We start from the raw sequence: 14,191 nt of genomic DNA, 5'->3' as shown, positions 1-14,191 counted from the left end.
AAACTGAGATTTATTTGTGATGGAGAAATCAAATATCTGACACATCAACATTTTGAGAAATTTGCCAAAACTAAACCAACTCCCCAGGAAATACTCAGACCCATTTCCCACAATTACAGGCACAAAGGTTTACCAGCAAAGTAAAGTCACCGAGAATTTAAACAAAAAACCTTAATTCTACATTGGTGAAAGTGTTAAAAAATATGCAGTGGACCTTTGAAAAACAGGACAGCCAGAAAACTACAACACTTATAAATTCTGTCAATTAATGTGAATGGCTTATATTCTCCTCTGAGAGACACAGGTTGTCTAAAGGATAAAAAAACTCAAGCCAGGTATCTGTTTCCTACAAGAGACTCATCTTACCTTACAGTATAAAACAAGATCCAGGGTGAAGGGATAAGCATCTCTAATACAAGTAAATGGAAATCAGAATGAAACAGGGATAGAAATTTTATTTGCAGATATAATAGGATTTAAACAAACAAAGATAAGGAAAGACAAGCACTATGTATTTGTCACTATGTATTTCTCAAGGGAAACAAGCAACATGAAGCGATTTGAATAATTAACATTTGTGTGTTCTACCTAAATGCTCTTCAATTTATAAAACAGATATGAAAATTTTGATATTTTCCTGCATTATAATGGTTGGAGATTTTAACACTCGTTTGGCAGTTCTGGATAAATCCTCCAAGAAGAAATTTATCAAAGAAATAATGGACTTAAACTTGACATTAGAACAAATGGACTTAACAGACATTTAGAGAATGTTTCATTCTAATAAAACTGAATATACATTCTTCTCCTCAGCCCACAGATCATCCTCCAAAACTGATCATATTTTAGGACAAAAATCTAACTTCAACGTATTTGAAAGAATAGAAATTATTCCTTGTGTCTTCTCAGACCACTGCAGAATAAAAATTGAACTCAACAGCAGAAGTCTTTATACTCAAACAAAATAGAAAATAAATAATTTAGGATGAATGATAGCTGAGTCAAACATGAGACAAAGAAGGAAATCATCAGAGTTTTGAAACAAAATAATAATGGAGACACAAATTATCAAAACCTGTGAGATACTGCAAAGACAGGTCTTAGAGGAGTAATTTATAACTTAGAAGCCTTCATCAAGAAAACAGAAAGTGAGAAATTCAACAACATAAAGGGTCATTTCAAGCAACAGGAAAAGGAAGAAAAATCCAAGCCAAAACCCAGCAGAAGAAGAGAAATAATGAAAATTAGAGCTGTGTTAAATGAAATTGAAAACAAAAGAATCATTCAGAAGATCAATGAAATGGAAAGCTGCTTTTAGGAATGATTAATTAAATTCATAAATCCTTGGCTAGCCTGACCAGAAATAGAAAAGTAAAGTCTCTAATAATGTCAATCAGAAATGATAAATGGGACATAAGAATAGATACCACAGAAATTAAAAAATCCTCAATGTTCATGACAAAAAACTCTATTCTCAGAAATATGAAAATCTGAAGGAAATCTGCCACCTTCCTAGACTCAAGTAGAAAAAATTACAAATTTGGAATAGACCTATATCCAGTGCTGAAATAACATCAAGAATACAAAATCTCTCAAAAAATAAAAGTCCAGGACCAAATGATTTCAGATCACAATTCTACCAAACCTTCAAAGAGGAACCAGTACCTATATTACATAACCTTTTCCAAAGCATAGCATAACAGAGAGATGATTCCTGAGTTTTGTTGCTTATAGAAATTAAACTTTCCTTAGGGGAAACCTTGTGACTTTTAAATAAAACCAAAGGAAGAAGAGTTACTCCTTAGGGGAAATACATCCAGCTTTCTCTATTACGGTCTTTGTAGACACAAAATTGACTGGAAAGTTTGAATTCTGCTGTCACCTTTGTATCCTAAGGGAGCCAAACGGTTTGCAGAGTGCAGAGACAATAGAAGAATTCATTTAATGAGTCACTCTGGGAATGCAACTCTTGAGACACAAGAAATGTTAAACATGCCCCTGCTGGCCCCCACCTGTAATTCTTTGATTTCTGATTGTGTGAAAACCCAGGAGGGCTTCCCAGGGAAAGACTCTGGAGAAAAATAAATCTTCAGTGACACCAGCAGAGAGAGTCAGTGTGAACAGGGGGGCTGGTGGAGAAAAAAGAAAGAAAAGTGGGCACAGGCTTTGCCTTTACAGCAATGAGATGGGGACAGTTCTGCAGGTATTTAATCTGTGAGGGTACAATCTCTATCCTTAGAAGATAAGATACTTTGAGACTGGTCTTTTCCCACTCTCCTTCAGTTTCCTGTTCTTTCTTTATGGAATTGATAATAGAATCTCTTTCTAGTAAGAGCTAGAAATGGCCAATTCTAGAATGTATCTTTTCCTGGACAGTCTTTAGAGCTTCTCCTGTCTCCTAAACATTGTAGGTTCCTGCTAGATTTCCTTGATCCAAACACTCATTCATTAACTACTGTTTAAGGACCTCTTATTCACCAGGTATTGTATGTGCTGTTTTCAATTTGATCACATTTTTAAATTTACTTCCCTATTACTAAAATCACTGAATAGTTCCTATATGTTGTCATCATCAGTTTTTATTAAAGTGTGCAAAATATGATGGAAATAACATACTTATTTTTGACACTTGGCACTCAGGCCACTTTCCGTTCACCATTCACCAATCTCTTTAAATGTTTGGGAGAATACTGAGTAATATAATTTAAAGTAGTCCGCATTTCCCTAATCATAAATGTTGCACAATTGTTCTAATATGTTAATGTAGGATATAATGTTACCTGTGGGTTTTAAATCACCATTCTTTACTTGGTTCAGAAGTTGCCTGTGTACTTTTGTGTATGTCTGAAGATTCTCTGCCCTGCCTGCTAACTGCAGAAATGGTTATTCCATATTCTCAAACACATTTTTTTCCTTGTGATTGTGAATCTACTTATGAACCTGTATGTGTGCTATTCTTTATTTTATTTTATTTTTTTATTAAATCATAACTGTATACATTGATATGATCATGGGGCATCATACACTCGCTTCATAGACCATTTGAGAAGGCTATGTTAACCATTGTGATGAAAATGTGTGCTATTCTATGTTAACAAACATTATAAGACAAACTTCGTTCCCCTTACTAAAGTGTTACCTGCTCATTATTTATTAGTCCTATAAAATGGAAATGAATGTATTTTATTTAACCTTACCACTCCACTTTGAATCTATATTCAGGCATGTAATGAGGTTCAAGATTTCTGTTCATGTTGCTTTTACACATTTGGTCTCACTCATTATTACACATGCAAGATTTGTATTTGTTGGGCCCTGACAACATGACAGGCACAAAGTGTATCAACATGCCTGGAAAGAAAAATAATGAGAAAAAACTGTCACAGCCTCAGACTTCAAACAAACATAAAATTATCAACATGAAATGAACTTTAAGAGATATCACAGGGTACTCTGCTGTGGGCCTCACACCTCTGCCCTCATGACACTCATCCTTTGCTCTCCATTTCACTCACCCTCAAATTCCCACTACAATACTCACTGAACCATATGTGTGTAGCATCCTGTTCTCTTGCCTAGAAAGTTTATTCTGTCCTTACTCCCTTGATTAACTCTGACCCACACTTCCTCTTTCAGATCATATATACATATATCAGAGAATTCCTGCCTTCACAACATTCCCATCTAAATTTTTCTTCATGATTTTTTTTCTGCTTTTAATTTAGTGACCCACTCTATGAGTCATAACATGTAACACGGAATATTGTTCTATCATCAAGATGTAAAAATTACTTTAAAATATCAAATTTGGCTTTTGGTTTTTCTAGATGATTAAATTTATACACATTTTGGAAACCTTCAATTGAATCTATCAGTTATATATGTTGGTGACTAACTTTGCTGATTCTAATACATCTCCTACTGAGAGAATATCCACATGAGCAAAACTTCTGACATATACCTTGTATTTTATTTCAATTTGTTTGTGTGCTTTAATTCCCTCCTTTTATGTATATGGTCTACTCATTTTTTCTTCTTTGGAGAATTCACTTGGTGTGCATATTCTGAAAGAAGGAGATATAAGGATCTTCACTAGTTACAAGTACTATATGGCAATCAAACCAGGTAAGAGACCTGACCTGATATTTTCAGAATGATCAGAATTACATCCTTAAGGCATTGGAACAGTGAGGAAATACATCCTGATGGTTGATTCTTGTATATGGGGTCTTGATATAAAACATAGGCATGAACGGCAGATTTATTGTTATGTTAAAAATGTAAGATTCAGTAACCAGAATAGAAAAATGATAACTATCCCACCATGTTTAATTTCATTCTTTGATAGATATTGGATATATTTACTGCTCCTACTATAGAGGTGAGGTACCTGCAGATAATAGTTTAAATAACTTTCTCAGGTCACTCCTTAGTAAGCTGTTCTATAAATATTTATCTCTAGAAAGACTGACTAATTAAAACTTTTTTTCATTATTATTATCCTGTATGATGAAAAACTTAACATATCTAAAATAATTTTACTAAAAAGAAAACTTTAATAATAACAATGACAAGTATTATTTATTGAGATTATTTGTACAAAAAACTACTCTTAAACCTCACACATGAGGTATACTAATGATCATATATTTAGAAAAATAACAAGATCCTAAGAGGTTACTTTCATATCAATAGGAAATGTCACATCACAGAAAAAGGAGTGAGTTGAAAATCCATGTGATAATCACCACTGGAGACCCAGTAGAATAAAAGGATTCTGAAAAAATGGATTATAAAAAAAAAAAAAAAGATGGGCTATGTCTGCAATAACTTGAAAGATTCTATCAAGGAAGAAATCGGTTAATGACAAGAGGTTTAATATGAGAATCAAATCTAGTGAATAGATGAGAAAATAGAGGGATTGCTGCTAATTGGAAGGAAGTCTGAGCAATTCTTCACATTTCAAATACAAGTGGCTGCCTGCTCAACAAAGTAAATACAGTCTTTGAAAAGACTCTACTGACTGTGATGAATCATTATACTGTGATAACTAGCCAAGGTGTAACCTGGCATTTTATAAAATGTTCCATTTATCTTCCTCCCTGACAGACACACTACTAGCTACATGGAAGCAGAAAAACACACAGAAGTATCACAATTCCTCCTCATGGGCCTCTCAGAAGATCCTGAACTGCAGCCCCTTCCCTCTGGGCTGTTCCAATCCATGTACCTGGTCACAATGCTCAGGAATCTGCTTGTAATCCTGCCCATATGCTCTGACTCTCACCTGCACACCCCCATGTACTTCTTCCTTTCCATCCTTTCCTTGGCTGACATCTGTTTTACCTCCACCACGATTCCAAAGATGTTAGTGAACATCCAAACGCAAAGCAAAGACATCTACTACATAGGATGCCTCACTCAGATGTATTTTGTAATGATGTTTGGTGGACTGGATAATCTCCTGCTGACTGTGATGGTCTGTGACTGGTTTGTAGCCATCTGCCACCCTCTTCACTATATGGTCATCATGAACCCCTACCTCTGTGGCCTCCTGGTTCTGATGCCTTTATTCATCATGTCTCTGGTTGCCACGGTTCATGTTCTACTGATCACAAGACTGACCTCTGTAGGCACTGAAATTCTACATTTCTTCTGTGAAATGGCTCATCTCCTCAAGATGACCTGCTCTGATCCTCTCGTTGATACCATCATATTGTATGTGTCAAATGTGTTTCTGGGGGTGTTATCTGTCATGAGGATCCTATTCTCTTATTCTCAGATATTCTCCTCCTTAATGAGGTTGTCATCTATGGCAGGCAAGTATAAAGCATTTTCCACCTGTGGGTCTCACCTCTGTGTGGTCTGCTTGCTCTATGGAACAGGACTTGGGGTCTACCTGAGTTCTTCTGGGACAAATTATTCCCAGAGAACTTCTATTGCCTCAGTGATGTACACAGTGGTCACCCCCATGCTGAATCCCTTCATCTACAGCCTGAGTAATAAGCATGTGAAGGGGGCCCTGGGAAGACTTCTCATCAGAACAGCCTCTTGCCTGTGACACAAAGATCACTGGTTCAGAACTCAGTGGACATTGTGGTCCTCAAAAGCAAATGTGAATTTCCATATCCTTGTTGTGTTTCTCCTTTTAATGATATGGTTCTTTTGTTTTTTTGCCAAAGCAACCAGTTCTCTGCTTTTTTACATTTTTGTTTTTGTTAAACAAATGACTCAGTAATTTAATATCTCTCGTCTATAACTGGGCCTTAAAGTGCTAATTTTATTAAGTTTTCATAGAGCCATTCCTGAGATTTATAACTTGACAAAAGGATTTCATATTGGATACTGGTGCAGTTTTCTGAAAAATTATCCTCTTTCCTGTTACTATTCTTCTCTAATTTATATGTGCTCTTGCTATTTATGAAATAAATGTAATAAAAATGACAATACTGAAAGCTGTAGTCTTCCTCTACTAGAATTCTGCTTGTTGCTTTACATGTATGAAAATAATTCTAAAAGCATGCCTTTGAGATTTTGTTATGTGGGCTGCTCTTACTGGAATTAGATGATATCTCAAAGTGGTTTTGATTTGCATTTCACTGATGATTAAAGATGATGAGCAGTTTTTATATGTCTGTAAGCCATGCACTTTTCTTCTTCAGTGAAGATTCTGTTCAAGTCTCTTGCCCACAATGAAATAGGATCATTTGTTCTTTTCTTATTAATAAGTTTGATTTCTCCATCAATTCTGGTTATCAAACCTTTGTCAGAAACATATGGATTTAGATAAAAGGGAACACTTCTGCACTTTTGGGGGAAATGCAAGCTAATACATTCCTTTTGGAAAGAAGATTGGAGAACACTTAGGGATCTAAAAGTAGACCTGCCATTTGACCCTGCAATTCCTATACTAGGTGTATATCCAAAAGACAAAAAATCACTATGTAACAAAGATATTTGCACCAGATTATTCACTGCAGTTCAATTAATAATTGCCAAGTCATGGAAGAAGACCAAGTGTCAATCTACCCATGAATTGATTAATAAACTGTGGTATATGTATACCATGGAATACTACGTAGCCTTAAAAAAGATGGAGACTTTACCTCCTTTTTGTTTACATGGATGGAGCTGTAACATATTGTTCCTAGTAAAGCATCTCAAGAATGGAAGAAAAAGTATCCAATGTTCTCAGTACTTTTATGAAACCAATTTATAATCATTCACACTTTCATATGAAAGATAAATCACAACTACAGACCAGGATGTAGAAGGGAAGATGAGGGGGATGGGAGGGGAGTGAGGAGGGTTGATGGAGGAAGGGTAAATGGTGGGGCCACACCTATGGAGCATATTTCAAGGGTATGCCATATCTAAGTATAGAATATAGATGTCTTAACATAATAAGTAAATGAAGTGAATCCCTATATTAACAAATTTGATCTAAGCATTCCAAATTGTATATAAAAGCAGAACACTGTACTCCATAAATGGATTAATGTGTAAATGATCTATGTGTATATGACTTAATAAATAATAAAAGAAAAAAGAAAAAATGGTCAGTGGCATAGCCAACTGTATAACTGGCAATCATTTCTATTCTAATCACCTTTCCCCTTCAATTCCTAATAAACATTTTTGGTAGATGTTGCTGGCCTCCATCACTGGGGAAAAAAAAAATAAGAAAAATAATAAATATGAGAGCCATCAATAAGTATGCTGAGTATGCAATTTCTATTGCATCTATAGAAATATTCTCCCTTAAAAAATAACAAAAAACAAAGAAACAGACAAAAAAAAATGCCTTTGAGAGTTTTCACACATTCTTCAATTTCTCCAAGGAAGAGCCTCAGTTAAGATGGACTATGACCCTGCACTGAGTCCACACTCTTGTTTGCTGCACTGCTTTTCATAAAAACAGTGATGATGGGTGTGGAGCAAGACAGTGAACCCAAAGAATTGTTCAACTGAGCTGTACAAAAATGACTGGGGAAAAAGAGAAAACCCAACCATACTTGGCGTGGGGGAAATTATCCAGAGTCATAGCTCAGGGAAGACAGCCAGGAGGGGGTGAGCTGGATACAGCATATGATCCCAAGTGGTGGAAATGTTATAAATTTGGCAGGTGATTTCTATCAGCTTGGATCGGCTGGACTCCCACAAAGGTGTGGAAGGGAGGAAGACTTTCAGGGTTTTTCAATTGTTGGGGGAACTATGCATTGAATGGAAATCTTGGAAGGGTGGGGGACTTGAACATATAGTAACTACATTTGAACACTGATTGGAGTGGATTTGCCATAGGTTTGATGGCTGGTGAGGCAGCCATACTGAGAAGGTCTCAGTGGCCAGTGGTCTCCCATTGTGGGAAGGTCATGAGAAGGTCTTAGAAAGTGCCTAAAGTACAGCCATCTTAATTCCACCTGGAAGGATTATAAATCCACTCCTGGGACAGGCTAAGGGACTCTCTGTACCCCTTAGGAACTGAAGTCAGGGAGCACAGTGAGACCTCCCCTGAAAGGTTCTTGTGAGCTTTAAAATCCCAGCCTTGCAGGATGAGAATGCTGAAGAAACAATCAGGCGATCAATGAAGGCAACTAAGTTTGGAATAAAGAACATAGGGTTTGCTGGTGGTGCTCTCTGTCTCCTAAGAAAACCATAGCATCACCTGGTTTCCTGGTGACATATTGCAAAATATCATCATCAAGAACAAGGATTTCTGTTTATTTGGCCATGAGAAAAATTTGGGTTTTCTCAGGCTGAGGCCATTTCAAGACCAAAGCTCTGAGACAAGGGGATTTGAAAGAAGGGAGGCAGTGAGAAGGGAAAAGGAGGACAAGAAAGTGAACAAGAAGAAAGAACATATGAGGAGGAACCAACAGAACAATTGGTGCAACATAAAAATGCAAAACAGAGGAACTCCCTAATGGGAGTTCTTGGAGAGGTATCTACTGCAGAAGACTCCACCTATTAATAATTAATGGACTTTACAGAAAGGGAATTTAAAATATAGACAATAAAAGGAATGGATGAGAAAATGGAAAGACAGAACCAAAAGTTGAATGAGAGATATGTACAATACAGAAAGGATATGGCAGAGTTTAAGGAAGGAGACAATCAGGGAATGTAAAGATGCGGTAGAAAGTATCAAAAACAGGTTAGACCATGGAGAAGAAAGAACCTCAGAGCTAGAGGACAAAGTTTTTGAGTTAACCTATTAGTTATAGAGGCAGAAAAGAAGAGTGATAAAGCAGAACAGTCACTTAGAGAACTACAAGACTCCAGGAAGCACTCAAACATATGAATAATAGTGATTCCTGAAGGGGCAGAAGATTGTCCCAAAGGAATGGAATCCCTACTGGAGACTATCATAAATGAAAACTTACCAAGTTTTACTAAAGACACTGACACACTCCTTTCAAATGGATATCGAACCCCAGTTTGTCTCAGCTTAAACAGACCCTCTCCAAAACACATTGTAGTCAACCTATCCAAAGTCAAGATGAAAGAAAAAAATCTGCAAGCATCCAACAGTAAGTGTCAACTGACCTACAGAGGCAGAGCCAATAGGATGACAAAAGACTTTTCAATGGAAAACTTCCAAGCCAGAAGAGCATGGTCATCCACTTTTACCATTCTTAAAACATTTTTTTCAGCCCAGAATTCTGTACCTTGCTAAACTAAGCTGCAAAATTGATGGAGAAATCAAATCTTTTGATGATGTACAAGCTCTGAGGAAATTTGCCACAACAAGACCAGCTCTACAGGAAATACTTAGACCTATTCTCAACACTGACAATCACAATGGACCACCAACAAAGTAAACACCCAGAAGCTAAAGGGGAAAACATATTTTTCACAGTGACACAAAGATAAAATACACAACACACTTTCTCATAACAAGATGAATAAAATTCCATTACACTTATCAATTCTCTCCATAAATGTCAGTGGACTGAATTCACCACTGAAGAGACACAGGCTGGCTGATTGGATTAAAAAAAGAAAAAAATCTATATGCCTGCAGGAGACACACTTTTCCCTGAAGGACAAATCAAGGCTCAGGGTTAAGAAATGGAAAACAGTGTTTCAAGTAAATGGAAATCAGAAGAAAGGAGGGGCTGTAATCTTATTTTCGGATACAAGTGGATGAAAGCAACTAAAGAAAGATAAAATTGGACACTTTATAGTGGTAAAAGGAGACAAGAAGACATTTCAATTTTAGATATTTAGGCACCCAACTTAAATGCTATCACATTTATGAAACAGATCTTGAAGAGTCTGAGCAATGTGACATCCCACAATACCATAATAGCTGGGGACTTTAACACCCCTCTCACAGATCTGGACAGACATTCTAAACAGGAACTAAACAAGGAAACAAAGGACTTAAATGTGATCCTAGAACAAAAGTGATTAATAGACATATACAGAACACACCATCCCAAAGATTAAAAATACGCATTTTTCTTATCAGCCCATGGTACATCCTCCAAAATCAACAACATCCTAGGATACAAATCAAATCTCAGCAAAATTAAAGGAATATAAATAATACCATGTATCTTCTCAGAACACAAGGCAATAAAGGTGGTACTCAACTCCAACAAAAATGTTTATCCCCACAGAGAGAAGAGGAAATGTATTGCATTAGATACCTATACTGGAAAAGCAAAAAGAGAGTGCATCAACAAACTCATGGACCTTCTAATGGAATTGGAAAAAGAAGAACAATCTAATTACAGACCCAGCAGAAGCAAGAAATAGCCAAAATTAAATCAGATTCATGAAATTGAAAACAAAAGTATCACTCAGAAAATTAATGAAACAAAAAGTTGCATCTTGGAATGGTGCAAGTGAAGTTTACTAAGTATAGAGTATAAGGGTTTGAACACAATAATTAAGAAAATGCCATGAAGGCTATGTTAACCAGTTCTGTGAAAATATTTCAGACTGTATATGGAACCAGCACATTGTACCTCATGATTGCATTATTGTACACAGCTATGATTTAATAAAAAAATAGTTGTTTTTTGGAAAAAATAAATAAAATTGATAAACCTCTGGCCAAATTAGCTAGAAACAGAAAAGTAAAATCTCAAATAACCTCAATCAGAAACGATAAAGGGGAAATAACAGCCAATGCCACAGAGATACAAGAGATCATCTCTGAGTAGTACAAAAACCTCTATGCCCAGAAATTTGACAATCTGGAGGAAATGAATTAATACCTAGAATCACACCCTCTTCCTAGACTTAACCAAGAAGAAATAGCATTCTTGAACAAATCAATTTCAAGAACTGAGATCAAAGAAACAAGAAAAAGCTCCCAACAAATAAATTCCCTGGTCCAGATGGCTTCACATCAGAATTCTATCAAACCTTCAAGGAAGAGTTCATACCCATACTGCAAAAATTATTCCAAAAAATTGAAAAGAAAAGAATCGTCATCAACATGTTCTGTGAAACGAACATCCTGATGCCAAAACCAGGAAAAGACCCAACTAAAAAGGAGAATTTCAGACCAATTTTACTAATGAATAAAGATGCAAATGGTTTATGAAGTGAGTGTATGATGCCCCATAATCATATCATTGTATACAGTTATGATTTAATAAAAAAATTAAAAAAATAAAGATGCAAAAATTCTCAATAAAATCCTAACTAACATATTAAGCTACCCATTAAAAAAAATCATTCATCACAGTCAAGTAGGTTTCATCCCAGGGATGCAAGGCTGGTTTAACATAAGCAAGTCCATAAACGTAATTCACCATATCAACAGAAGCAAAAACAAAGATGATATGATCTTCTCAATAGATGCAGAAAAAGCATTCAATGAAATCTAGCAACCTTTTCTAATCAGAACACTGAAGAGTATAGGCACAGGTGGCACATTTCTTAAACTAATTAAGGTTATCTATGACACTCCTACAGCTAAAATTTTACTGAATGGAGTAAAACTGAAAGCTTTTCCACTTAGAGCTGGAAGCAGACAAGGTTGTCCTCTATCGCAACTACTGTTCAATATAGTGTAGGAAGTTCTAGCCAATACAATCAGGCAAGAGAAGAAATAAAGGGTGTCCAAATGGTACAGAGGATCAGATTCTCACTGTTTGCTGAGATGATCTTATACTTAGAGACCTCCAAAGACTCAAACACAAGACTTCTGCAAGTGAGAAAAAAATACAGCAATGTCACAGGATATAAAATCAATGTTCGCAAATCAGTAGCATTTGTATATGCCAATAGCAGCCAAGATGAGAAGCTAATTAAGGGCACAATTCCATTCACAGTAGCTACAAAGAAAATGAAATACCTAGGAATATACCTAAAAAAAGAGGTGAAAGACCTCTACAAAGAAAATTACAAAATCTTAAGAAAATAAATGGCAGAAAATAATAACAAATGGAAGACCATACCATGGTCATGGCTGGGAAGAGTCAACATATTTACAATGTCTATACTTCCAGGGCAGTGCCTGTGGCTCAGTTGGTAAGGCGCCGGCATATACCGAGGGTGGCGGGTTCAAACCCAGACCCAGCCAAACTGCAACCAAAAACAGCCGGGTGTTGTGGCAGGCGCCTGTAGCCCCAGATAATTGGGAGGCTGAGGCAGGAGAATCGCTTGAGCCCAGGAGTTGGAGGTTGCTGTGAGCTGTGTGAGGCCACAGCACTCTATTGAGGGCCATAAAGTGAGACTCTGTCTCTACTAAAAAAAAAAAATGTCTATACTTCCAAAAACAATCTACCAAGTCAATGCAATCCCCTAAAATTCCATCATCATGTTTTCAAGATTTGGAAAAACAATTCTTTGTTTTGTATGGAACCAAAAGGAACCTTATATAGCCAAGGAACTCTTAATAATAAAAACAAAGCTGGGAGTATCACACTATCAGATTTTTGGCTATATTACAAGTGATCAAAGTAGCATGGTATTGGCACAAAAATAGAGATATTGACATTTGAAACCCAATAGAAAGCCATGAGATGAAACTAAAATTTTACAGCCACCAGGTTTTTGGTAAACCAAGCAAGAACATACTCTGGGGGAAAGAATCCCTATTCAATAAATGGTGTTGGGAGAACTGGATAACCACATGTAAAAGACTGAAACTGGACCTGCACTTCTCACCACTTACAAAAATTGATTCAAGATGCATAAAAGATTTAAATCTAAGGCATGAAACAATAAAAATCTTTGGAAAAAGTGTGGTGAACACACTTGGAGATATCAGCCTGGGAAAAGATTTTATGAAGACTTCCATTGCAACTGCAACAACAAAAATAATAATAAAAAAAAGGATTTAAGTATACTGAAAAGCTTCTGTACAGCTAGGGAGACTACAACCGAAGCAAACTGATAACCTTCATAAGGGGAAAAGATATTTGCATATTATGTGTTGAACAAAAGCTTGATAACTAGGATCTATAGAGAACTCTAGTTAATTAACAAAAAAAGACCCAATAATCTCATATATCACTGGGCAAGAGAGGTCAATAGAACCTTTTCAAAAGAAGGCATATGAATGGCTAATAAACACATGAAAAATGCTCTTCATTCCTAATGATCAGAGAAATACAAATCAAAACTACTCTGATATATCACCTAACCCCAGTGAGAATGTCTCACATCACAGTTTCAAAGCTGCAGATGCTGGTGCAGATATGGAGAGAAGGAAATACTTTTACATGGCTAGTGGGACTGCAAACTAATACAATCTTTTTGGAACCAAGTATGGAGAATCCGCAGAGAACTCAAACTAGGCCTCCCATTTGATCCTGTAATCCCATTACTAGTCCATCTACTGAGAAGAAAAGAAATCCTTCTATCATAAGGACATTTGCCCTAGACTGTTTATCACAGCTCAATTTACAATCGCTAAAATGTGAAAATACACTAAATGTCTACCAATCCAGAAAAAGATTGACAAGCTGTGGTATATGTATACCACAGAATACTATTCAGCCACTAAAAGAGATTGAGACTACATTTTTTGTATTAACCTGGATGGGGTTGTAACACATTCTTAGTAAAGCATCATAAGAATGGAGAAGCAAGAATCCAATGTACTCAATTCTAATATGAAGGCAGTAGATGAGCCAATACAGGGGAGGGATAGGGGAATGAGTAAGTGTGGAGAGGGGAGGACAGCAAGATGGGAGGGGTCACAGTGTATGGCACACCTCTTGGG

The 14,191-nt window shown here is 36.3% G+C and overlaps 1 protein-coding gene across 1 annotated transcript; it reads left to right on the top strand.

Annotated features, from left to right (window-relative positions):
* Window positions 1-5,125: 5,125 nt before the first annotated feature.
* On the top strand, window positions 5,126-6,061 carry LOC128579609 (olfactory receptor 7D4-like). Its single transcript, XM_053581598.1, has one exon. The coding sequence runs from the start codon at window positions 5,126-5,128 to the stop codon at window positions 6,059-6,061; it is 936 nt and encodes a 311-aa protein (XP_053437573.1).
* The last annotated feature ends 8,130 nt before the right edge of the window (window positions 6,062-14,191 follow it).

This window comes from Nycticebus coucang, unplaced genomic scaffold (assembly GCF_027406575.1).
Source record: "Nycticebus coucang isolate mNycCou1 unplaced genomic scaffold, mNycCou1.pri scaffold_70, whole genome shotgun sequence".
NCBI lineage: Eukaryota > Metazoa > Chordata > Mammalia > Primates > Lorisidae > Nycticebus > Nycticebus coucang.
Note: the sequence above shows the minus strand (reverse complement) of the source record. Positions and strands in the feature narration are given on the sequence as shown.